The sequence below is a fragment of the Callospermophilus lateralis genome, chromosome 11 (genome assembly GCF_048772815.1).
Source record: "Callospermophilus lateralis isolate mCalLat2 chromosome 11, mCalLat2.hap1, whole genome shotgun sequence".
NCBI classification, from domain to species: Eukaryota; Metazoa; Chordata; class Mammalia; order Rodentia; family Sciuridae; genus Callospermophilus; species Callospermophilus lateralis.
Window position 1 is genome coordinate 51839013 of NC_135315.1, and position 26519 is coordinate 51865531.

The window sequence follows — 26519 nt, forward strand, 5'->3', positions numbered from 1 at the left end:
CAGGAGTAGACACAAAGCTACACATATTCCCTACATGCTTTCCCTCCCAGCTTTTCATCTCTTACTTAAGTACTACACTAAGGAAGTACCCATGCTCCAATTCTGAAGTTCTAATGTTGAGATAAGGGGGAGACGGGCACCAGCTAAGACTTATCTTGGAGACAGAAAGGCACATAAAATATAACCATTTGTTCCAAAAGAGACTGAGTAGACAGGGGAGAAAGGAAACTGATGTGTTTCCTGTCTTCCTGGAGTTGGTTTCTGGTATCTTAGAGCACCCTTTTCATTTTAGGGTGACCTGAGAGTGTAGTCTCACAGGGGTCTGGATTCTGCAGATCTGTTCTAGGAGCCTGAAGGGCATGAAGCACAGCTATATGGGAAAGGAGCAGATGTGCAAGAGTGAGAACCTCAGAGAAATGAGGGTAGATGGAGACCCAAAAGGGGATGAGGTAAGGAAGACAGAAAAGGAAGAATGATGAGGAGAGGGGGAAATACAGGTGTTACAGGTCCTGGCAGCTGGTTACTTGGCTCATCCTTGATTCTCTCTCTCCCTCTTCACATTGTTCTTCCGTTCTCTTCCAGGCATTGGCTTCAGGGATTGAACCTAAGGACACTCAAACACTGAGCAACATACCCAGTCCTTTTTGTTTTATTTTTAAATTTTGAGATAGAGTCTCACCAGGTTGTTTACAATCTCATTAAGTTGCCGAGGCTAACTTTGAACCTGAGAACCTCCTGCCTCAGCCTTCTGAGCTGCTGGGATTACAGACATATGCCACCATGCCTGGCCCAGGCATTGGCTGCTGCTCCTCCTCCTCCTCCTCCTCCTCCTCCTCCTCCTCCTTCTTCTTCTTCTTTTTTTTTTTTTTTTTTTTTGTGTGTGTGTGGTGGGGTGTACCAGGGATTGAACTCAGGGGCACTTGACCATTGAGACACATCCCCAGCCCTAAATTGTATTTTCTTTAGAGACAGGGTCTCACCTAGTTGCTTAGCACCTTGCTTTTGCTGAGGTTGGCTTTGAACTTGCGATTTTCCTGCTGTTGAACCCACAAAGCAAAGACCAACAACTCCCATTTTAAACCAAATTAAAACCAGCTTATATTGTGTACACAAGACAGCTGTAAAACAAATAAAAAATAATAATATGAAAAAAAAAAAAAAGACAGCTGACCAGTGACTGCCTCACCCAAATGCAAGGCCAGGGGACAGCGCTGGTGTAAGGGCAGGGGACTTTTTTTTTTTTAGTTGTAGTTGGACACATATCTTTATTTTATTTTTATGTGGTGCTGAGGCTCGAACCCAGTGCCTCACACGTGGGAGGCAGGAGCTCTATCACCGAGTACAGCCCCAACCCCAGGGGACTTTTTATAACAAAAATTTACAAAGATGAGCATCTTGAGAACTTACTGCTAATAGGGTTCTGGCAAATATAATACAAGGGCAGATAGCAGATTAATGATAATATTTCAAGATAAGGAGTAAATTCAGATTCCAACATCAGAATTTATGAGGTGCCACTGGGGTTTCAGGGAGGGCTGTTATCTGGTCAGGGAGAGCCAGGCATGGGTGAGTTCAAAGCACTGACAGGAATTCCAAACAAGTTTAAACATCAAAATATGGCCAGGCCAAACAGAAATTTTAGTATTTTACAGTAAAACAAATGAACTTCTCATAACTTTGTGAAGAGATGGCTCCCAATCTTAAAATGGAATTAGTCTGAGTTCATCACTGCCTCAGCCACCCGAGCCACTGGGGGCATTGGCTTCTTGATCTTGGTTATGTACGGCATCCTGGGTGATAATAATCCTCTCCTTTCCAGAGCCCTTCATGGTGGCTGGTTCTCAGGCCATCCCTGAAATCTTCTCCCCATCTCCTCCCTTCTTCCTCCCAAGGCTCATGCAGAGGTAATTGCGGTTCCAGTTCTCCAGGTTGGCCAGGATACTAGGCAGGCGCTCCATTCCAGAGCAGGAATACTTCTTTCCCGACAGCTTCTCCAGGAATCTGACGGACGGACGCCTGCAGGCCTGACCAAGCTAACCCCCCATCACGCCCTCTCCAAACTGGTCTCTGTATCCTCCCGGTCCCAGGAGAGCCTAGGGGCAGACTAAGTTGGGCTAAAAGCCTCTCAAGACCAGGCACCGCCTACCCTCCGGGGCGTGGCCAGGCTTATCTAACTCCGCCCCTCTCATATGACCCCGCCTCTTGTCTTGGCCCCGCCTTTCGGAGGGCAGCCTTCCAACCCTCTGAGGGTTGCCTGACCCACTGCGCTCGCGCAGGTCTTGCAGGCACCGCGGCCCCAGGCTCCTAGCACGGTTCTCAGTGCTAGTTTCCTTAACGACGCAGGGTCGAGAGCGGCGGTGTCTCCCTCTTGAGAGAATCTTTAAGGAGTTGAAGGATTGGCACTTCCTTTCCAGACTGCAGCGCCCCCAAGACCCATCACCGAGCTACTCAGGACCAGCGGAATGTCAGCAGTCGCCCAGGCCATTTTGAGGTCCAGGGACCGACGTTTTAGCTGGTTGATGTCGCTGGGATCGGCTTCCAAGTTGACCCGGTCACCTTTGTGCTCTCGCGCGTCGGACGCGGGGCATTTTACATCGGTTTCTGTTACTTCGTCACTGGACATTCAGCCATACCTTGGTCCACATCCTGCCCATTCTGGAGTTCCATCTCACTCCTCCTTGCCCCACTTTTTGTTTTCTTTCCTGTAACCTGCACCCCTCACCCCCGCCACGTACCCCAGCTCTCTGGAATCATCCTCCCCACTCTTCCCTTCTGAAGCCCTATCCCACTTCATCCCCCATTAGAAATCTGAAGTTGCTCTCTTAGGGAAGGAACTGGGGCCTAGTCTAGATTTTGTGGGACTCATTTCCATAAAAAAGAGTATAAAATATGGGTTACGTTTGGACACAAATGTTTTATTGAGTGATAAAAGAAATATTAAACCGTATTTTTTTAAAATAACAGACCAATACAAAGACAACAACAACAACAAAAACCCAGAAAAATAAATTGATTTAATGAATTTCTTAACATATCTCCAATATTTTTCTCCTGTGATCCTTGCTTGGCTGCATATTGTCATTGCCACTTCATACGACAGTGATTTTATAATTTTATACAGAGAGGATAATTTAGCATTTTCTCTGGCATGCTTGATTGAAGTGTATTTACTGTAGATCTTTAGATAGGTTTATTTCAATTTCACTACTTCTTTTCTTTCCTTCTTTTTTAATATTAGGGGTGCTCTATTACATAGCTACTCCCCAGCCCTTTTTCTATTTTTTATTTCGACACAGGGACTTACCAAATAGCTGAGGCTCGCTTCCAAATTGCCATCCTTCGGCCTTAGCTTCCCAAGTTGGCAGGATTATAGGAGTATGCCACCTGCCTGGCTTCCCTACTCTTTATGAATCATGGCATATACAGTTTTAGGAATGTTATCAGATTTTGGAAAGAATCTATCAGGTTTTACACATGATCTCTTACAATGTTAGGGCATTTCAAGTTTTATGTGCAGCTACTAATTTTAAATGCTCTCAGAACTGACAGTGCTCATGAACCAATCTTTCCATAGACATTCTCATTGTAATGACATGAGTTTTGTGTTCAATCATCAAGAAATTTAAACATTTTTCCAATGGGTTTGCTTAAATAATCCAGTTTGAATAACCTTGTCGGGTATTAGTTATGGTCTTATCCACAACCCAATTGTACCAGGGCAGTGGGATAAGTTTCCAGGAGATCAAAGAAAATGCCTGGAGGTGATGTATGATACATAGTTTTTTTTTTTTTTTTTTGGAAATGCTTATGGGGAGGTTTCAGTGGCAATAAGCTGAACAGATAGCATCTCTATCCCTCACTATGCTTTGCCAGGCTGTGTCCCCTCTCCCTCATAGTGTTTTGTCCAATGGAGGCAGGCTGGACAAGTGACATGTATCCTTTTTGCAGTGTTCTCAGTTCCATATTAGTCACCCTGAGAGAGGGGTTTCATATGTTAGACTGTAGAAACAGTAAAATCATCAGCATTAGCTTGCTTATATGACCAGCTTATATCCCAAGGAGCAAATGTCCTGATATACATACAAGAAAGTAGCTTTCTACAGATAACACTAACTTGCCTTCATTCCTAGGGTACATAAGAGAAAGCCAGTATCCTCATGATAATATGTATCTGGATGTTCTGGCCCAGGTTCTCATAGTTCTGTTAACTTGGCTAGGTTTTTGGGAACACAAAGGGGCATCTGTGGACATGTTGTTTTACTATCCCCTTTTCTTTAATGATGATACGTCTACACAGAGTCCTCATTGATTTGGCTAATCCACAATAAACTTTTATTCCCCTCAGATATTCCATAGACACCATTTATCTGACATGCCCCTCTTCCTCTCCTATGTACCTCCTAGTTTGGATTCTCCAGATCATTCAATGAATTTCCAAATTGTAGGAAGCAAATATGAAGTGGGAAAATCTATCTCAAAGTCTGCTTGCTTGTTTGAATATGTAGCTTTGCAAAAAAAAAAAAATGATGAGTTTGGTCATAATCATGGTTTGCCTTTTTATTTTAAAATTGGACATTTAGAGTACCAGGATGCAAATACATTGTTGTACATTGATTTCATCCTCTCAGCCTCATAGCCACAGGCTCATAGCCTTACTGTGTACTTGGATTTTGTAAAAAATGGACCACGGCTTGGGTAAGTCATTTTGAGCTTGGGTCACATGTTCACCCTTTTACAGTCCCCACTAGAACCCTGATTATGAGTTTTCAGGAGTCAAGTCAAGACATAGGAGACAAGCAGATAGAGATAAACAAAACCTGATTATAGATGAGGATGTTTGTTAAACATGGCTTATTTTTTTCTGGTCAAATGAGTTTTTTTGTTCTGTTTCATTTTGTTTTGTACCAGGGATTGAATCTAAGGGTGTTTGACCACTGAACCACAGCCCCAGCCCTTTTTTTTTTTTTTTTTTTTGTATTTATTTAGCGATAAGGTCTCACTGAATTGCTTAGGGTCTCACTAAGTTGCTGAAGCTGGCTTTGAACTGGCCATCCTCCTGCCTCAGCCTCCACAGTTGCTGGGACTACAAGTGTGCACCACTGTACCTGGCTCAAATGAGGTTTTTGCTTTTTTTTTTTTTTTTGGTGGCAATAAACCTTTATTTTATTTATTTATATGCAGTGCTGAGAATCGAACCCAGGGCTTCATACATGCTAGGTAAGTGCTCCGCCACTGAGCCACAACCCCAGCCCCCAAGTGAGTTTTTAATAACTCATCTCTTACTTGCCTTGTCACATGGGAGATTTTATTATGTGGCAGAGGACAGGTAGGAACACAGACCCTCCACAGGTGAGCAGATGGCCAAAACAGAACCCAGATGAGGCTGGCTCACAACTTATTGCTCTTCCCAAGCCCACTTTGTCATTTATTGGTGCCACTAATGGAATGGTCCTAATTTTTATTCTGGGAATGTGGCAGATTCTCTCTCGGTGACAGGTGCAGGCATGTGAACTGTTAACCAGTTAACCAGTTATATGTGATTAGAAGGGATGTGTTTCCATTCCAGGTTGGAGGTTTAAGGGTCAAAGCTTGATTTGCCACACACTCTTTTTCCCTTTGACATAGCAACTTGTAATATTCCTGATGGTACCTTTTCCATTATCCTATGTTCTTGAATGAGGAGAACATGCAGAAGAGCCCCAAGACAACAAACAGTGATATGGAGCTTGAGAAACAAAGAAAGATTTGCTGTTCTAAGCTACTGAGATCTGGAGGGTGTTTTTTGTTATGCAGCACTGCCTAGATTGGGAGAGTGAACTGTTGGAAGTCCTGTCTCCTGACTAGGATCCTTCAAGTGGGAAATCTCTCAGCAGCATAGGATGTTCAGATGGTTAAGGAACAGCCAAATTGAAAATCAGAGGTCCACTACAAAGGGCAGAATTGCTTGTAAAAGGAGGAAGGAGAGTTAGTCATAAAACACATAAATATCTATGATATAGGGCATAAAATAGAACACAACCATGAGATCAATAGAGATCAGAGTGTGCTTGGGAATTGTGGGTACAATTGTAGGAACAAGCAAATTCAATGTTTGGCAATATGGAAGGCTTCATTCAGAAGGTGGATAATTATATCCATATTATGTATAGTTCCTGTCTTTTGTGTCTGCTGCCTCTTGTCCTTTAGAACTTTGCTCCCTTTCAGTGATTTTGAAGGTGGAACTTTTGAAACAATAAGTTTCTTCTGTCTTCCTTCAAATCTGGCTTTGAATAAAACCTATTTTCCTATCCAATTGATTCCAAATATCTCTGGAGCAGGGAGAGGGTATAGCCTAGCTCCTTTTACTGGTGAATATTGGTACTGCAGGTTAACAACCCCTGACCATGGCTGATTGGTCAAGGAATGTATAACTGCTCCAAGCAGAGCCAATCAGTGTCCTTCTCTGAGAATTTGGGATTGGAACTAAGAAATACTTGGTTGTAGTTTGGGCTCTTGGAACAGAACAAATGTGAAAATTTAGGAGTAACGGAAAAATTAAACAGACACAAAGACGTTGTATGTAAGAAAGGAAGCTAAGCCTAGTGGCATGAACCTGTCATCTCAACTATTCAGGACTCTGAAGCAGGAAGATCACTTGAGCCCAGGTCTGGCAACATAGCAAGATCAGGAAAAAAAAAATGAAAGAAAGAAAGAAAAATGGAAAGAAATTCCTTCTTTGAGGTTGGCTACATCTCCCTTCATGCTCTCTATGAGAAATTTCTGTGTAATTTGCGGAAGATTTAATTTCAAATCACAAATTTAGATGTGCAAAACCTGACACAATTCTCATATCTTATACCAAGCTTGATTTTTGAGTTAGGACCCTCATTCCACCATGATAATAGTGGAAGACAAAACATACTCCTCCCCACCCCCCACTTATTAGAGCTTGGGCACCTCTCAGTGTGTCTCCCAGGGTTCTGATCAACTGTCCTCACAGATTATACGACTATTGATTCTGTCTATGGTTAACTTTGGGTCTGGTGGCCCTGTGCTGCTTCCTTGTTATATTCAGACCATGGGAGTATTCTGGGAAACTTCCCAAGTTCCCAAATCTTCCCAGATACACCATAATCATTCTTTCCTGGGTACTTACAGCCTCCCTAATAATGCTGCCAGGAGCAAGTCCTTGTATCTCTTGGTCCTCCCCTCTACTCTGGGAATTCCTTTCATTCTTGGGTGAGTATCCTCATTTCTCTGAATTCCTTTTAGTAAAAACATTTTGTTTTTACTAAAAATGTTTAGTCCCTTTCCCACTCTGCTAATATTCTAGGATGCTTGGAATATATGCACAGCTCTTGAGTGAGACTGTCCAGATTCCAGTGCTGGCCCCAAAACTTACTAGCTCTGTGACCTTGAGCAAATTGCTCAACTTCTTTGTTTTCTCTTCCAAAAAAAAAAAAAAAACAGTGGTCATATTAGTTCTTACCTGTCTTCATTTGGGTTCCCCCAGAAGCCAACCCCAAGATAAAGATTTGATTGCAAGAAAAGCCAACCCCAAGATAAAGATTTGATTGCAAGAAGTCACTGGGCGTTAACTCCATGGCACATTTAGAAAAAGGATAAGGAAGTGGAACAAGGAAGGGAAGAAAGTCAATAGAAGATATCAAATCAATTATTACCAGGGCAATTGGAGCTTAATCCCACTGGGAACTCTGGGAGACAGAAGGATTGGGTAAATTATGGCTAGGGCCATAAAGCAAAGTGTTATATACTGGAACAACCATTCCTACCTATGCACATATGGTCTGTGACAGCTTTCACAATATGTTAGCCAAAGTAAGTATTTATAATAGAGACTATATGATTTACATAGCCTAATATGTATTATCTGGACCTTTGCAGAAAATATTTTCCTGTTCCTGCTATAGGATGTGATTCAGTTATCCTAATCTAGGGGCATCTAGGGGCAAGGAAGTTTGGGAATTTATTCACCAACTCTCTCACTACCATTTGTTGAGGGCTGTGCCCCTACTTCTCAACTCTCCTCCTTCCACCTTCCAGTTTACCTCTTCTAGGCTTTCGGTTAGGCAATGTCAAAGCTGCTGTGTTTACTTTTGAAGCTATAATTAAGTTTTCCGTGCTTTGTCCATCTGTTGACTTGAAGAGTCTAAACTAAGTGAAGAGTGTTTACATTACATATTGTGACAATATAAATATCTTCCATTGCCAAGTTAGTAATCGCTAAGATTACATTTCCTATCTTGAACTATTTTTAATTATTATTTTTTGGGTGGTGGTACTAGGGATTGAATCCAGGGGTGCTCTACCACTGAACTACACCCCTAGTCTATTTTATTTTTTTATTTTGAGTCAGGGTCTCACTAAGTTGCCAAGGCTACTTAGCGAACTTTTAGAAAAGGGATAAGGGGGAACTTTCAATGCTCCTTCCAGAAATGAAATCAATATTACCTAAAATATTTCCTAAAATATTACCTAATATTTCCCTACATGACATCAATATTACCTAAAAATTATAATGAATCCTTGTGCACCTATCACCGAACCCAGGAACTGGACTATTATAAGTAATATGCATTTGCTAGAGTAGCATTCCTTGTTCTACTTTTTGCTTCCCATGAGAAGTCACCATCATATGATATTTCATATTTACTACTCCATTGCTATGTTATTATTTGTTTTCTATGAAGGATGGAGCCCGGGGGTGCTCTCCCACTGAGTTACATTCCCAGCTGTTTTTATTTTTGTTTTTTAAGATAGGGTATCACTATCTTAAATTGCTGAGGCTGGCCTTGAACTGGAGATCAACTCAGCTTCCTGAGTTTCTGGGATTCCAGTTGTACACCAATCTGCCCATTGCTTTTAAAAAAAATATCATGAAATTGTAAATGTATGTATGCTTAAACTATGTTTTGTTTAGTTGTACTTGTTTATGAGCTCTATAGAAAAAGTATTCCATTTATTATAGTGTAATTTTCCAGGAGTGACATTCTTTAGAAAATATTATATTTCTAAGATTCTTTCATGTTGTGTGTGAAAACTGGTTGTTTTTACTAAAAATGTTTAGAAACTCCAGAAAAAAATTAATAAGAATTCAAGAAAGGAAATAATCTTGATGATCTCTGGTTCTGTGTGAATGACTTTCCCAAAGGGTCTAGCACCCGCTCTTCCAGCATTGTCTCCAACTCCTCCCTTCTTCAGGATTCAGCCTCCTGACACAGTGCCCCTGACCAATGCAGAATGTTCTTTAATTCTTTTTGTATCAGGGATTGAACCCAGGAGTACTTAACCACTGAGCCACATCCCCAGCCTTTTAAAATATTTTATTTAGAGACAGGGTCTCACTAAATTGCTTAGGGCCTCACTAAGTTGCTGAGTGCTAGCTTTGAACTTTTGTTCCTCCTGCCTCGGCCTCCTGAGCCATTGGGAGTACATTGTGCACCACTGTGTCTGGTACAAGGCTGATTATTCTAAGGATGCCATTTGTCCCTGGCAGGGATAGAGAATATTTGGTTTTAGGACTGAGAAGTCTGTACTCTGGTAGTCAAAGGTGTCAGATGCACAGCTCTTGACTGGAGGGCCTCATTTCCCATTGTGTGCACAAGAGCAGAGAAGCAGGCTGGTTGGCAGAGAAGGAGCAAGATGCTCAGGAAGGGGAAGAGACCAGGATCTGAATCTAAGATTCCCAGTTTCTGAGGTTTTAATGTGCATGTGACCTTGGGATTCAGAATTAACTCTCCTTTTGAATTAATTAACTTGAATTCCACTTTGCAGCCACTAGTATGCACTAATGCCTGCCAGGAATTATCCTTTATGCTTTTTTTCCCCTTTGGTACCAGGGATTGGACCTAGGGGTGATTAAGCACTGAGCTACATCCCCAGCCTTGTTTAATATTTTATTTACAGACAGGGTCTCACTGAGTTGTTTAGGGCCTTGCTAAACTGCTGAGGCTGGCTTTGAACTTGCGATTCCCCTGCCTCAGTCTCTCAAGCTGCTAGGATTATAGGTGTGCGCCACTGCGCCTAGATTATGCTTTTGCTCCTTCCCTGTTTGTTAGTGAAGATTGAAACAACAACTAAAAATCACACACACACAAACACACACACATACACACACACACACACACACACACAAGATGGCCTTGAATTTGTATCCTCCTGTCAAAGCCACTCAAATCACTGGGATTACAGGTGTGTGCCACCATGCCTGGCTAAAAATGATAATTTAACAGTAAGAACTGCACTTACTGGGAATTTACTATGGACTAGTGAGTGTTTTTTTTTTTTTTGTTTTGTTTGTTTGTTTATAGTCTCATTCCAAACTCAAGCCAAGTCTATGTATGAGACAAGTGGTATTGTCCTTTTCTAATAGATGAGTGAATTTAGGCATAAAAAGGCTTATATGACATCCAGGTTCACAAAGCTATTAAAGGGAAGCTCCATTCTTTGTGCCTCCGCTATCAGACCCCAAAACCTGTGTTCTTAACCATGTATATCATTGTCTCCAGGAAGGAAACCAGCTCTGGCTGCGTTCAAACTCATTTTCTAAATCTGAAAGCTCACGAGAGTTCCAGGGGCTAACTGAGGTCTGGAAGTCACTATGATCAGATTGTCACAGGTACCTCATTTATTTTCTTATAATTTAAAAGGGAGGGGCTGTGGCTGTGGCTCAGTAGTAGAGCACTTGCCTAGTATGTGTGAGGCACTGGATTCGATTCCCAGCACCACATAAAAATTAATTAATTAATAAAGGTCCATCAACAACTAAAAATATTTAAAAAAAAAAATTTAAAAGGGAAGTTGGAGGGCTGGGATTGTGGCTCAGCGGTAGAGCGCTCACCTAGCATGAGCAGGACTCAGGTTTGATCCTCAGCACCACATAAAAATAAAGGCATTGTGTTGTCTCCATTTACACCTAAAAAATAAATTAAAAAAAAAAAAAAGGAGGTTGGAAGAGACTTCTCAATCTATCTATACCCCTAGGCTCCTCTTCATCATATATTTTCCCTATTCTGGCTCTGAGAAAAAAAGAAGAGAGGTAAAGGGAAGAGGGAAGGAGTTGGTGACTGTTGACCAGAAGTGAGTAAAGATGGGAGGAGGGAAAGGGATTGGGGAAAGTTGTTGGAAGGCTGGTGACACTTGAAAGATTCATCCAAAGGACAATGGAGGGAGGTTGTTTTTCCAGAGGACCCCTTTCTTCTCCTTCCCCTGCTCCATCGGTGAGGATTTGGGATTGGGGTTAGGGCAGAAAAAATAGGAAGAAAAAAGGAGATCCTGAGACCATTGCCTTAGTGAAGAGAGAAGCTGAGGAACATCTCAGATCCATGGTTCTGGGCTGGCGCCTAAGGAACAAGAGTTTTGAGAAAGGGTTAGAGTGGAAGCCATGGTCCCCTCCCCCATCTCACTGCTCCCCAGGAATATTCCATGGCAGTTAGGGGCCCTGTTCTGCTGAATGGTTTGGGGGCCTTTTCTTGGATCTGGAGCTCAAATTCATAATAAGAGGCTCCCCATTCTTTCCCAGACCCCAGGCCCTATGTTGGCAACTGACTGCCTGATGGAAATATTCAGAAGATGATGGACAAGTAAGCCCATCAAGGGAAGGAGGAGATGGGATAGAGGAGAAAAGGGGTGCAAAAGAAGGGGGTCAGAGTCCTCTAGGGGTCAGAAGGAGAGTGAGACCAACATCTGAGGCCTGGAAAGGAAGCGGGGGAAGGCTGGGAGGCAGAGTTGAGGTGAACCTGGGGCAACAAGAGAGGATGCAGACCTCTGTCCCTTCTCCCAACAGTAAAAAGCAATCGCCCTCGGATCATCGCCGGAACTCCGCATTGCCCTTGCAATGGAGAATGACACATAGCTCCCGCTGGATGGCGCAGGTGGCAGCCTCAGAGCTCAGCCTAGTGGCCTTCATCTTCATGCTGATCATGGTCTTCTCCAAGAAATGGTTACACCCCTCCGGGAGCCGCTTCTATAAGCGCTATCCCAAGGATATAAACAACATCATCCACACCTCACTCCACGTCATGTCCCTGGGGCTGCTGTATACCTGCCCAGCTAAGAGCTGTTCCCAAGTAGAAAATGAGAAAGGTGAGTTCCGCCTTGCCTCCCGCAGCCGGCCTTGACCTCTGTGGTTGTTCCTGGCTGTTCTTGTCCCCTTTCTCCAGGTCATTTTCATTCTTTGACCTGCAAGAGGGCTCCTCTGTCATTGAAACCTCCAAGGATTATTTTCCCACTCCACCCTGGAGAAATCAATTTGCTTAACCCCAGGGAAAATGGCACTGCTTTAGATAAGATCCAGAGCCAGGTCTGTGCTTATATAAATATTGTGGGAGTGTGGACTCAACCCTTATAAATCACTCATGAATCATGGAATCTACCAAAGAGGGCTTGGAGGCGGGGGTCTCCTTCTTCTAAACTGGCATAATCAGAGCTTTTAGAGGGCTCCCTGTTCTCTCCCACTCCCTGGTCCCAGTTACTTTTCTTCTGCCTCAGGCCTTGTTTCTCTGGGCCCACTTTGGGTCTCAAGAACTTTCCTTTTTCTGTGGATGACTTCCTTGTTCTTTTCTTCCTGAATTCTTCTACCTACTTCATTCCTTACTTTTAAAATTTTATTATTTATTTATTTATTTATTTATTTGTGGTACTGGGGATTGAACCCAGGGCCTTGTGCATATGAGGCAAGCACTCTACCAACTGAGCTATATCCCCAGCCTATTATTATTATTATTATTATTATTTTGGTACTGGAGATTAACCACTGAGCCACATCTCCAGTCCTTTTTATTTATTAATTTATTTATTCCTTATTTTTTAATAATTTTTTTATTATATATAACAGCAGAATGCATTACAATTCTTATTACACATGTATAGCAGAATTTTTCATATCTCTGGTTGTATACAAAGTATATTTGCCCCAATTCATATCTTCATATATGTACTTTGGATGATAATGTCCACCACATTCCACCTATTTCTAATCCTATACCCCCTCCATTTCCCTCCCACCCCTTTGCCCTATCTAGAGTTCATCAATTCCTCCCATGCTCCCCCTCTCTACACCACTTTGAATCAGCTTCCTTATATCAGAGAAAACATTTGGCATTTGGTTTTTGGGGATTGGCTGACTTCACTTAGCATTATCTTCTCTAACTCCATTCATTTATCTGCAAATGCCATGATTTTATTCTCTTTTATTGCTGAGTAATTCCATTGTGTATATATGCCACAATTTTTTTTATCCATTTATCTATTGAAGGGCATCTAGGTTGGTTCCACAGTTTAGCTATTCTGAATTGTGCTGCTATAAACATCGATGTGGCTGTGTCCCTGTAGTATGCTGTTTTTAAGTCCTTTGGGTATAAACCGAGGACTGGGATAGCTGGGTCAAATGGTGGTTCCATTCCCAGTTTTCCAACAAATCTCCATACTACTTTCTATATTGGCTGCACCAATTTGCAGCCCCATTAGCAGTATATGAATGTACCCTTTTCCCCACATCCTCGCCAACACTTATTGTTTCTGACTGAAGTGAGATGAAATCTTAGAATAGTTTTGATTTGCACCTCTCTAATTCTAGGGATGATGAAATTTTTTTTCATATATTTGTTGATTTATTGAATATCGTCTTCTGAGAAGTGTCTGTTCAGGTCCTTGGCCCATTTATTGATTGGGTTATTTGGGGTTTTTTTGTCTTTTTATTTTGAGACAGGATCTCATTAAATTGCTTAGGGCCTTGCTATGTTGCTAAGGCTGCCCTCAAACTTGCTTTCCTCCTGCTTGGGCCTCCAAGTAGCTGGTAGTACAGGGGTTTGTCACCATGCCCGGCCTCATCCCTTTCTCTTTCAAGTCTCATGCCCTCCCCTCACTCTTAGGAACTGAGCTTCCTTTCTCAGCTTGGGAATGACCAGAGCATTGGATGCCTACTTCCATTTGTTTATTTTCCTTAAAAAAAAAAAAAAAAAAAAAGTATATGGCTATTATTTTCTTCTATTGTGAAACTAAAACATCTTTATAACAATAAATTTGGGGAAACAAATATTATCATATTCACTTCTATTCTATTTGTTCAATTAAATCCTCAGCCAATTGTAAAAGATAGGGATAATTATCCTTACTTTACATAAGAGAAAATTGGGTCTTGGATTAACTATCTTGTTCAGGTTCATACAGTTATTAGGTTGAACCATATGAAATAGCAATATTTGACTGCTTCTCACTTACAAAAAGCAATTTCCTATGGATGAACTTGATTAAGGCATGTAGAGAATTATAACTCAAATGTGTCTGGTTTTAAAGCTCATGGAAAATCTCGCTCTGTGGTACTACTCAAAGATGACCAGGCTTTTTCTTTTTTTTCAATTGAAAAATTTTCAATGGATTTTACATAGTTGTACATATGGTTCATTAATAATTTTATATTATTTAACATTTTGTCTTCCTAATACATAATAGTTGTCCTTACTAGAAGTGATTATAATATTTAACCAATTTATCCTCATTCACTTGGTTATTTTATCTTCCTATTATTAGAAAGTTTATTTTCAGTTTCTTTCTTTTTTTAAAATTTTTTTTCCAATTTTTTTTTCCAATTTCATATTTGAAAAAACAGGAGCAGGCTGGGGTTTAGCTCAGTAGTATAGTACTTTCTTAACATGCACCAGGCCCTGGGTTCAGTTCTCAGCACAGAAAGAGAGAGAGAGGGAGAGGGAGAGGGAGAGAGAGAGAGAGAGAGAGAGAGAGAATAAATTTTTTTTTAAAGTGGGGAAAAGGAGCAATAATGTTTGTTTGTTAATTGTGAAGATTTTTTCCCCCAATATTGAGAATTAATTCTTTGGGATAAATTTCCCCAGATGGTTTACAGGATCAAAGAGTACAAATATCTTATGACTCTTAAGAAAAAAAAATATTGCTTTCAAAAAGTATTATAGATTGAGCCAGTTGCAGTGGGCACACATTTGTAATCCCAGAGGTTCTAGAGACTGAGGCAGGAGGAATCACAAGTTCAAGGCTAACCTTGGCAATTTAGCAAGGCCCTAAGTAACTCAGTGACACCCAGTCTCTGGGGATATGACTCAGTGGAGAAGGGCCCCTGGGTTCAAGCCTTAATAACTCCCCACCCTCTTCAAAAGTATTACATGCTTGAGCATCCCTAATCTGAAATACTTAGGACCAGAAGTGTTTCCAATTTTTAATTTTTTTAGGATTTGGAATATGTACACGTAATGAGTTTTTCTTTTTCTTTTTTTTTGTACTGGGTATTGAACCCAGGGGCGCTTAACCACGGAGCCACATCCCCAGCCCTTTTTAAAATTTTTATTATACAGAGCTTGGACCTCAGTAAATTGCTGAATCTGGCTTTGAACTCAGGATCCTCCTGTCAGCCTCCCGAGCTGCTGGGATTACAGGTGTGCACTACCACACCAAGCCATAATCAGATTTATTAGGGAGGGATCTGAGTCTAAATACCAAATTCATTTACATTTCATGTTCACTTAATACACATGGCATAAAGGTAATTTTATACAATATTTTTAGTGTACACTTGCATTTTGACTATGACCCATTATATGAGGTCAGCATAGAATTTTCCACTTGTGTTGTCCTGTCAGCACTCAAAACAATTTCAGATTTTGGAGCACGTTGGATTCAAATTAGGAATGTTCAATCTGTAGGCTTCTACTAACAACATGTGAAAGTGCTTAATTCATTGTATGTTTGCCAGCCAAGACTAAATTGATATGTATAAAAATATAATATATAATATGTTTCTTATTGAAAACAGTGGCAGTTATTGTGGGAAATGCAGAAAATTTTAAGAAAGAAAATAAAAATCACCTAAGGTTTCCTTATATGGATATAATCACAGTGGACATTATAATGGATTTCCTAAATTGCAACCTAAATTCAACAGATTCTGTTTTGGAAACCACACTTTGGTTGTAAGCACTTACTCATATCATTGAACAATTATTTTATAACCATTAATTTCAAAATTTATTTTATTAGGTAATATATGAACAGAGTAACCTTTCAAAAAACAGAGAAGATTATAAGATTATTCAGCCAAGTGTGCCACCAACCTTTGGCAGTCAGTCTCTCTCTCCATTTTCTCACATTTTTTCCTAGAGAAGTTCTATTCAGAGACAAACTTCTGTTGTGTCACTTTTTTTTTTTTTTTTTTTGGGTGATGGGGATGGACCCCAGGGCCTCGCACATACTAGGTAAGTATGCTACTGCTGAGCTACATCCCCAGCTCTCATGTCACCATTTTTAATGAATAACAATCATTCAATCACTGTAATTTATTATACAAATCTCTTAAAAATCCAGGAGCTTGTCGGACATATCAATATCTCTGCAAAGAAGATCTCTATAGTTAGATTTGGGTGATAAATCCTTAACATAAATTCCCAGAAGAAGTGTGGCTGGGTCAAGGGGTCTTAACAATTCAGAATTATTTTGATATTCTGTGTCAGACAACTCAACAGAAATGCTACCTACCAGCAGTACGTGAGAGTGCCTCTTTTCTCCATATACTCTTCTATAGTAGGTATTATCAATTTTATTTATTTTTTAATTAAAAAAATTATGTGTGTGTGTATGTGTGTGTGTGTGTGTGTGTGTGTGTGCGCGCTGGAGATTGAACCCAGAGGTGCTTTACCACTGAGTTACATCCCCAGCACTTTTTTTTTTTTTTTAATTTTTAAATTTTGAGACAGGGTTTTATTAGGTTGCTTAGGATCTTACAAAGTTGCTGAGGCTGGCCTATAAATTTTGATCTCCTACTTCAACCTCTAGAGTCACTGGGATTATAGGCATGTGCCACTGTGCCTGGATCAACTTTTTTTATTATATATATGTTGTAGATGGACACAATACCTTTATTTATTTTTTACATGTGGTGTTGAATTTGGACCCAGTTCCTCACACATGTTAGGCAAGCGCTCTACCTCTGAGCCACAACCCCAACCCTCAACTTTATTTTGATGTTTGCTAATTCAGTAGTTCTTAAAAATCAGGTTTGTCAATTTATGTTGAGCTTTATATTTCATATTTATTGATATTTGCATTTCTTCTTTTGAGAATTACAGTGCAAATCTGTCTATTTTTTTTTCTGTCAAGGTATTCATTTTCACATGGAATTATCAAGCAATATCATGTCAAGAACCCTGGCTTGTGGGTTCAGGATGTAGACAGTGCTAGCGCATTTTCCTAGCATGCCCCATATCCTGAGTTCAATCCCTAGTAAGGTGGGATGGAAATCTTGGCCTACTTAAAAAGTATAAGCGTTGTTCTACTGTTTTCACAAATGTGCATTTCTTTGGTTTATAAATGGAACTGAACATTTTCTCCTGTTTATTCATTTGATTATATTTTATCTTTTAGTGAATCCTGAGCTCATCCTGTTTTGTCGTTTTCCTCAGACACTTTTAAGATATGGACGAATCACCCAGTCTTTGGGGTAGCCAAGGTAATCTTCAGCTTGGCCCTGGGGATAGGCTTCCTGCTCACCATCTGGTTGCATTTGCCGTACCTGCCTGGTCTTCAGAAAGTGCCCGCCTTTGGCTTGATTGGAACCATCATGAGCTTCTGTGAAGGTGCCCCCCAGCTCTGAAAAAGGTCCTTAGTCCTCCTTACCCATGTCTTCCTGAGGGCACTTCTCCCTTCTTTGGGGGTGGTATGGGAGTTTGGGGATAATGGGAAAAGAAAATTGAGAATTAAATTACATCATTTCCCAGTCACTGGAGAGATGGAGTTGGAAGAGTTGATTCCTGCGAGCCTGGTGGTGGTGGGGATGGGGAGGATGGGCGGTGGTGGGGGTGAGGTGCTGTGGGCTGTGTGGTCATGGGAGTTGTAGTCTGTGACTGAGTTCTCCTCTGGGATTCTCAGATGAATAAGGCCTCTCTATTTCCTGCCTCACAGTCACCCTCATTTTCTCTGTCCTCCTGTTGTACCCTATTAACCTCTGGATCTTCGAGGTGAAGAAGAATCTGTCTGTTCCCCTTGGTTGGAGCTATTTCATTGGTTGGCTGGTATTTATCCTATATGTCAGTTGTGGTGAGTGGCCAGGAGAGCCCTCAGGGAAGGAGAGGATGTGGGTGGGTCAGGGCAGAGCAAGTGTGGAGGGAAGGGCAGGCAATCCCCAGGGACAGGTTCTTAGGAAACCTCACTTCTTGTCACTCTTCTTCCCACTCTCCAATTTCCTTTCCCCAGGAATCCTTTGCTATCTGAACTACAGAACTTTCTGGAGTGTGATTGTGAACCATCCCTCTCACACCAGGTCCTGCAGTATTAGTGGCGACTCAGTGAAAGACACTCTGAATGATCAGACTATATCAGAAACCAACTAACGGAAGTTCCTGGATCCTGAGCAAAAGAATTATACATCTGCCAAGTTATCCATTCACCTAAATCCTTCTTATGACCGTTCCCCAAAGTCTTGAATAGATTGGCCCTCACTTTTGTAAGAAATGAGAAAAGAAAGATTTGGGGCCAGCTCTGTACTCCTTTTCCTTGTCCCTGCCTTGCCTGTAGCTTGGATGATGTGAAATAAACTATCCATCTCTTCCTTATCATGTCTGTTGGTTGTTGAGATGAACACCTTTTTATACCTTTATTTTATTTATTTATTTTAATGTGGTGCTGAAGATTGAACCCAGGGCCTCTCACCAGCTGGGAGAGCATTCTACCGCTGAGCTACATCCCCAGCCCCAAATACCTTTTTTTTTTTTTTTTTTTTTATGTTACTAGAGATTGAACCCATTGGTACTGTATCACTGAGCTATAGTTTAAGCTCTTCTTAAATTTTTTTTTTTTTTTTTTTGAGATGGGGTCGTGCTAAGTTTCCCAGGCTAGCCTTGAACTTTTGGGTATTTTGGATTTTTGTATTTTCATGTAACTGTTAAATTTAGCTTATATATCTATTTTCAAAAGTCTATTGAAATTTTGATAGGGATAGTGTTGAACCTATCAATGCAGATAGAGGGCTGTCATAACAATATTTAAGTCTTCCAATTCATGAACACAGCATTTATCTCCATTTATTTAGGTCTTTTAAAATTTCTTTCAGGGGCTGGGGTTGTAAAGCACTGGGCTTGATTCTCAGCACCACAGTTTAAAAAAAAAAAGTCTCATCAACAACTAAAAAAATTAAAAATAAATTTATTTTTTTTATTTTTATTTTTTAAAAAAATATTTATTTATTTTTTTAGTTATCGGCAGACACAACATCTTTGTTGGTATGTGGTGCTGAGGATCGAACCCAGGCCGCACGCATGCCAGACGAGCGCACTACCGCTCGAGCCACATCCCCAGCCCCTAAAAATAAATTTTAAAAAATTTATTTCAGGACTGGGTATGGTGGCACATGCCTGTAATGCCAGCTACTCAGAAGACTGAGGCAGAAAGATTGAAATGTCAAGACCAGCCTCAGCTACTTAGGAAGACCTTGTCTCAAATTAAAAGACTTGGAATATAGCTCAGGTCAATCCCAGTAAGGGAAAAACAACAAAACAATGTTTTATAATTTCCAGTGGAAAGATCTTACACACCTTTCATTAGATTTTTTCTTAGGCATTGACTTTTTATCCTAATATTAAATGCTATTAACTTTTACTTTTATAATTGATAATTGCTAACATATAGAAAAAACAATTGATTTTTTTTTATTTTTTAAATATTTTTTTTATTGGATGTTCAAAAAATTACAAAGCTCATGGCATATCATCTTCCATACATTTGATTCAAATGGGTTATCAGCTCCCATTTTTACCCCAAATACAAGTTGCAGAATCACATCGGTTACACATCCACATTTTTACATAATACCATATTAATGACTGTTGTATTCTGCTACCTTTCCTATCCCCTACTATCCCCCCTCCCCTTCCCTCTCCTCTTCCCTCTCTACCCCATCTGCTGTGGTTTAATTCTCTCCCTTTTTTTTTCCCTTTCCCCTCACAAACTCTTATATGTAGTTTTATGTAACAATGAGGGTCTCCTTCCATTTCCATACAGTTTCCCTTCTCTCTCCCTCTCTCCCACCCCACTCGTCTCTGTTAAATGTTAATCTTCTCCTCATGCTCTTCTTCCCTGTTCTGATCTTGGTTAACAATTGATTTTTAAATATCATATTTGCATCCTGCAATGCTGCTAACTTATCACTTCTAGTATATATACTTTTAAGATTCAGTGAGGCTCAAAAAAGATTCTGTAAGGCTTTCTACATATACAGTAATGTGACCTGTGAATAATGATGGTTTGGCTTTGTTCCTGATATTTATACTGTTTGCTTCTTTTTCTTAAATAGTGTGTGTGTGTGTGTGTGTGTGTGTGTGTGGTGTTGGAGGTCAAACCCATGGTCTTGGATGTCAGGAAACCACCACTCTACCACCAAGCTACATCCCCAGACCTTCTTGTGTTGTTTTATTGGCTAGTACTACGATGTTGAATAGACTTGGTGAGAATAGAGAATAGACACCCTTGCCTTGTTCCTGATCTTAGGGGAGTAGGGTTTAATGTTACATCATTAAATATGATGTTAGCTGTAAGATTTTTGTAGATATTCTTTTTTTTAATATTTATTTTTTAGTTGTAGTTGGATACAATACCTTTATTTAATTTATTTATATGTGGTGCTGAGGATCTAACCCAGGGCCTCCCGAATGATAAGCGAGCACTTTACCTCTGAGCCACAACCCCAGCCCTGTAGATATTCTTTATCAAACTGAGGAAATTCCTTCTCATCTGTTTGCTAAATGTTTTCTATTTTTAAATCATAGGTGATATTGAATTTTGTCAGATGTTCTGCATCTAGTGAGACAATCATAGTTTTTCTTTTACAAATATGATGTGTTTTTGCAATTTCTTTTGCAAATATGTCTATAATGTCAAATTAAACTGCTTTCCTGGGGTAAACCTTACTTGGTCAGTCATGTTTGAATTAAACTTTAGTATAAATTGTTGCATTTGATTCACTGATATGTTAAGAATTTCCCTATCTGTTTGCATGAGAAATATTGGCCTATACTTTTCTTAAAATATATTTCCAATATTTTAGTTTTGGGTATCAGTATTATATTGGCTTCATAAGTTGAAAAATCCCTAAAATACAGCTCTTATTATATCTAGAATCTAGGAGTTCTTTGTCTCTGACTAAACCTTAACTCATATATACAAACGAAACCATATAGGTCTGCCATTGAGCTCATCATTGAGCTTTTTTATTTTGGTTATTGAATTTTCCAGTTCTAAAATTTCCATTTGGTGGTTCTGTATATCTGCTTTTTCTGTGTTGAGATATTCTTCTTTTTTATTTTTCGTCATTTGTTTCAAGCATGTTTGTAATTGCTCCTTGAAGCATTTTTAGGATGGCTGCTTTAATTGTTAAAAGATTCCAAAATCTCTGGCATCTCCATGTAGCATCTGTTGGTTAATTTTTTTTTTTTTTTTTTTTTTTATCCCTCAAGTTGAAATTTTCTTTATTATTGGTATCATGTGTGATTTTGCATTATATCCTAGGAATTTTGGATACTGGGTCGTGAGACTTAGATGTTAGTTAAATTTTCTTTTTTAGCAGGCCTTCTCTGACATTGTGTCATGGGGGAAGGAAGTGTTTCTTTCTTACTAGTAGTGATACTACCGGTTATGGGTGATGAGTTCTGCTTCCTCACAAGTTGAAGTTTGAACATTAGAGAAAGCATACTGAGTCAAGCTTATAAACAGGGTTTATTTAAAAAGGGGTAACATAGATTTCTCCAGGAGGGAGAGGGGGCCATAGCTGGTATCCTGGTATCCCAAGAAGCCAGGAGTTCTGCCCTTTTTATACGTCCTAGGCTTCCTTTGTTCTCTTGCCTTCTTCCCGTATCTTTCTCCTTCCTGCTTATGTGACTAGGCATTTGACTAGGCCTAGGAAATGCTGGTGGGATGGCCAAAAGGTGGGAAACAAGTGGGCTGAAGGGGGACTAGCAGAATGGAGCAGCCCAGGACACATCAATTAATAACCTTACAGCTTCCTATAGGGAGGGGCAATTCCTGGGACAGGTTACCCTAGCCACAGTTTGGAGCAGGGGGAGGTTCTTAGTAAGGGTGGAGGAAGGGCTCTGAAGGAATTAACATTTCAATCCCTCAGGGGGCAGTCTCCAACTTCCCAGACTCACTCAAAATTGGACTCCTTGATCAGACCTGACTCGATTTACCTATCTATACTGACTGCCTGTCTAATTCTGGCTTCATTAGGTGTGAATGAAGCTCCATGTTCCCCATTTGACCTCCTTTGATGCTCTGGACAGAGGGATGAGTGCTTCATTACTGCTGGGCAGAGGGGGGATTTCAGGTTCCTCCACAAAAAACAAAACAAAACAAAACATTGCCACCTTTTGGCTACTGTGAACTCTGCTGCTATAAAAATTGGAGCATAATTCTCAAAATGTAATTATAGGCCAAAGAGTCTGCTAGATCCAGTAGTGCTACTCATTCTACGATAGTCTACGTTAATGTTGCTCACCAAATGTTTCCAGCTTTCTGACTTCTGGGGATATGCTAACATTGCAACTTCTGGCCCAGGGATTAGTTCTGGCCAATGAATTGTGACACACTTGTGCTTTTGGACCAGGGCATTTAATTACCAATGTGAATTCCCTCTACCCCAGTAAAACAGTGGTCATGATGGTGGCTGATGGGTTGCCCTAGGGGTTAGAATGAGGAGACAGGGAGCACAGCCAGTAGTTAATCCTTGATGGACAGGTGGTGCTAAGGGCTGAATTGCTGCCCCGCCCCCTTTCCTCATGTAATTCATATGTTGAAATCCTAGCCCCTAATATGGTATTTGGAGTTGGGGTCTTTATGGAAGTCCTATGGTTAAATGAGAGCATAAGAGTGAAGGCTTGATCAATAGTAGTATCCTTATAAGCAGAGACACCCAAGAACTCCCTATAAGCTTGCGCTTTCTTCCCTGCCACCCCCCTCTGAATGTGCACCAAGAAGAGGCCATGTGGGGAAGTAGCTAGATAGCAGCTGTTTTCAAGACGGGAAGTGACTTCCCCAGAAAGTGAATTGGCCAGAACCTTGGTTTTGGATTTATGCCTCTAGAACTGTGAGAAAATTAATTCTGTTGTTTGTGCTACTCATTCTGTGAAGTCTTGTTATTGTAGTCTGAGCAGATTAACATGCATTCTTGCTGAATGCAGTCATTAGTATGAATTTAGCTTGGTTTTTATAAGCCACTAAGATTTGAGAGTTGTTTACTATGTTAGCATAACTGATACTATCCTGATTGACACAACTCCTTCGGCTAAAGGGAAGAGAGACTGAAACTGAAGCCGTTCTGCTTTATAAAGAGAATTCAAATACATACATTAACTGAATTTATGGACCCTGATTTGAATGACCATGAGATAGCAAGTCTTGAGAGACTGACATTCCATAAATGAGGACTTCTTATTCTATGAGGTCTGAATAACTAAAGAAACTAATAATCTTGACAGAAAAAGAATGGAAAGGATTTAAGATACAGCACAGGTACATAGCTGAATCCCTGACAGTTGGATTCTCGTTCCTTAATGTAGATTAATAGTGTGTATATTCTTTATATCTTTGAAATATTTGATCTAATGTCTTAAAAAAAAAACATTCTTCAGTTTTTTTTTTTTTAAAAGAGAATTTAAAAAAATATTTATTTATTTTTCTTATTGGCGGACACAACATCTTTGCTTGTTTGTGGTGCTGAGGATCAAACCAGGGCCGCACGCATGCCAGGCGAGCGCGCTACTGCTTGAGTCACATCCCCAGCCACACTCTTCAGTTTTATCATAGTTTTCTAAATAGACTCACTGTTCAGTTGGTGGACCCAACCTAATTTTATTTTAAGATTGGGAGCCATCTTGTCACAAAGTCATGAAAAGTTAATTTCTATTTTACTATGAATTACTGAGATTTCTAAACTTTTTTGGAATTCCTGCCGGTGCTTTGAACTTATCTATGCCTGGCTTTCCCTGACCAGATAACAACCCTCTCTGAAACCTCAGCAGTGCCTCATAAATTCTGATATTGGGATCTAAATTTATTCCTTACCTTGAAATATTAAGCCATGTAGATCATTAACCTACTATCTGCCTTTGTATTATGCTTGTCAAAATCCTGTTAGATATAAGTTCTCAAGACATCCACCTTTGCAACCTTTTGTGCTAAAAAAAACCTTTTTTCCTGGAAATCTGGGGGCTGTTCTCTGGCCTGGGATTTCGGATGAGATAGTCGCTGGTCAGCTGTTGTGTACACAATACAAGCTTGATTTATTTGATTTAAAATTGGAGTCATGGTGATTCCTAAACCAGACAAAGACACTTCAAAGAAAGAAAACTACAGACCAATATCTCTAATGAACCTAGATGCAAAAATCCTCAATAAACTTCTGGCCAACCAGATACAAAAACATATCAAAAAAATTGTGCACCATGATCAGGTAGGATTTATCCCTGGGATGCAAGGTTGGTTCAATATACGGAAATCAATAAATGTTATTCACCACATCAATAGGCTTAAAAATAAGAACCATATGATCATCTCGATAGATGCGGAAAAAGCATTCAACAAAGTACAGCATCCCTTTATGTTCAAAACTCTAGAAAAACTAGGGATAACAGGAACATACCTCAATATTGTAAAAGCAATCTATGCTAAGCCTCAGGCTAGCATCATTCTGAATGGAGAAAAACTGAAGGCATTCCCTCTAAAATCTGGAACAAGACAGGGATGCCCTCTCTCACCACTTCTGTTCAACATAGTTCTCGAATCACTGGCCAGAGCAATTAGACAGATGAAAGAAATTAAAGGCATAAAAATAGGAAAAGAAGAACTCAAATTATCACTATTTGCAGATGACATGATTCTATACCTAGCAGACCCAAAAGGGTCTACAAAGAAACTATTAGAGCTAATAAATGAATTCAGCAAAGTGGCAGGATATAAAATCAACACGCATAAATCAAAGGCATTCCTGTATATCAGTGACAAATCCTCTGAAATGGAAATGAGGACAACCACCCCATTCACAATATCCTCAAAAAAAATAAAATACTTGGGAATCAACCTAACAAAAGAGGTGAAAGACTTATACAATGAAAACTACAGAACCCTAAAGAGAGAAATAGAAGATCTTAGAAGATGGAAAAATATACCCTGTTCATGGATAGGTAGAACTAACATCATCAAAATGGCGATATTACCAAAAGTTCTCTATAGGTTTAATGCAATGCCAATCAAAATCCCAACGGCATTTCTTGTAGAAATAGATAAAGCAATAATGAAATTCATATGGAAAAATAAAAGACCCAGAATAGCAAAAACAATGCTAAGCAGGAAGTGTGAATCAGGCGGTATAGCTATACCAGACTTCAAACTATACTACAGAGCAATAGTAACAAAAACAGCATGGTACTGGTACCAAAACAGGCGGGTGGACCAATGGTACAGAATAGAGGACACAGAAACCAATCCACAAAACTACAACTATCTTATATTCGATAAAGGGGCTAAAAGCATGCAATGGAAGAAGGATAGCATCTTCAACAAATGGTGTTGGGAAAACTGGAAATCCATATGCAACAAAATGAAACTGAATCCCTTTCTCTCGCCATGCACAAAAGTTAACTCAAAGTGGATCAAGGAACTTGATATCAAATCAGAGACATGGCGTCTGATAGAAGAAAAAGTTGGCTATGATCTACATACTGTGGGATCGGGCTCCAAATTCCTCAATAGGACACCCATAGCACAACAGTTAATAACTAGAATCAACAAATGGGACTTACTCAAACTAAAAAGTTTTTTTCTCAGCAAAAGAAACAATAAGAGAGGTAAATAGGGAGCCTACGTCCTGGGAACAAATCTTTACTCCCCACACTTCAGACAGAGCCCTAATATCCAGAATATACAAAGAACTAAAAAAATTAGACAATGAGATAACAAATAACCCAATCAACAAATGGGCCAAGGACCTGAACAGAAATTTCTCAGAGGAGGACATACAGTCAATCAACAAGTATATGAAAAAATGCTCACCATCTCTAGCAGTCAGAGAAATGCAAATCAAAACCACCCTAAGATACCATCTCACTCCAGTAAGATTGGCAGCCATTAGGAAGTCAAACAACAACAAGTGCTGGCGAGGATGTGGGGAAAAGGGTACTCTTGTACATTGCTGGTGGGACTGCAAATTGGTGCGGCCAATTTGGAAAGCAGTATGGAGATTTCTTGGAAAGCTCGGAATGGAACCACCATTTGATCCAGCTATTCCCCTACTCGGTCTATTCCCTAAAGACCTAAAAAGAGCACACTATAGGGACACTGCTACATCCATGTTCATAGCAGCACAATTCACAATAGCAAGACTGTGGAACCAACCTAGATGCCCTTCAATAGACGAATGGATAAAAAAAATGTGGCATTTATACACAATGGAGTATTACTCTGCATTAAGAAATGACAAAATCATAGAATTTGGAGGGAAATGGATGGCATTAGAG

The 26519-nt window shown here is 40.1% G+C and overlaps 1 protein-coding gene and 1 non-coding gene across 2 annotated transcripts; one reads left to right on the top strand and one right to left on the bottom strand.

Annotated features, from left to right (window-relative positions):
• The first annotated feature begins 11756 nt into the window (after positions 1–11756).
• Positions 11757–18350, top strand: Odf4 (outer dense fiber of sperm tails 4). Its single transcript, XM_076871403.1, has 4 exons — positions 11757–12084; positions 17424–17597; positions 17923–18057; positions 18214–18350. Exons 1-4 carry the CDS (start codon positions 11757–11759, stop codon positions 18348–18350), a joined length of 774 nt encoding a protein of 257 aa, XP_076727518.1.
• On the bottom strand, positions 12633–12706 carry Trnam-cau (transfer RNA methionine (anticodon CAU)). The gene has a single exon. It is a non-coding gene; the product is annotated as a tRNA-Met (tRNA).
• Positions 18351–26519: the final 8169 nt, after the last annotated feature.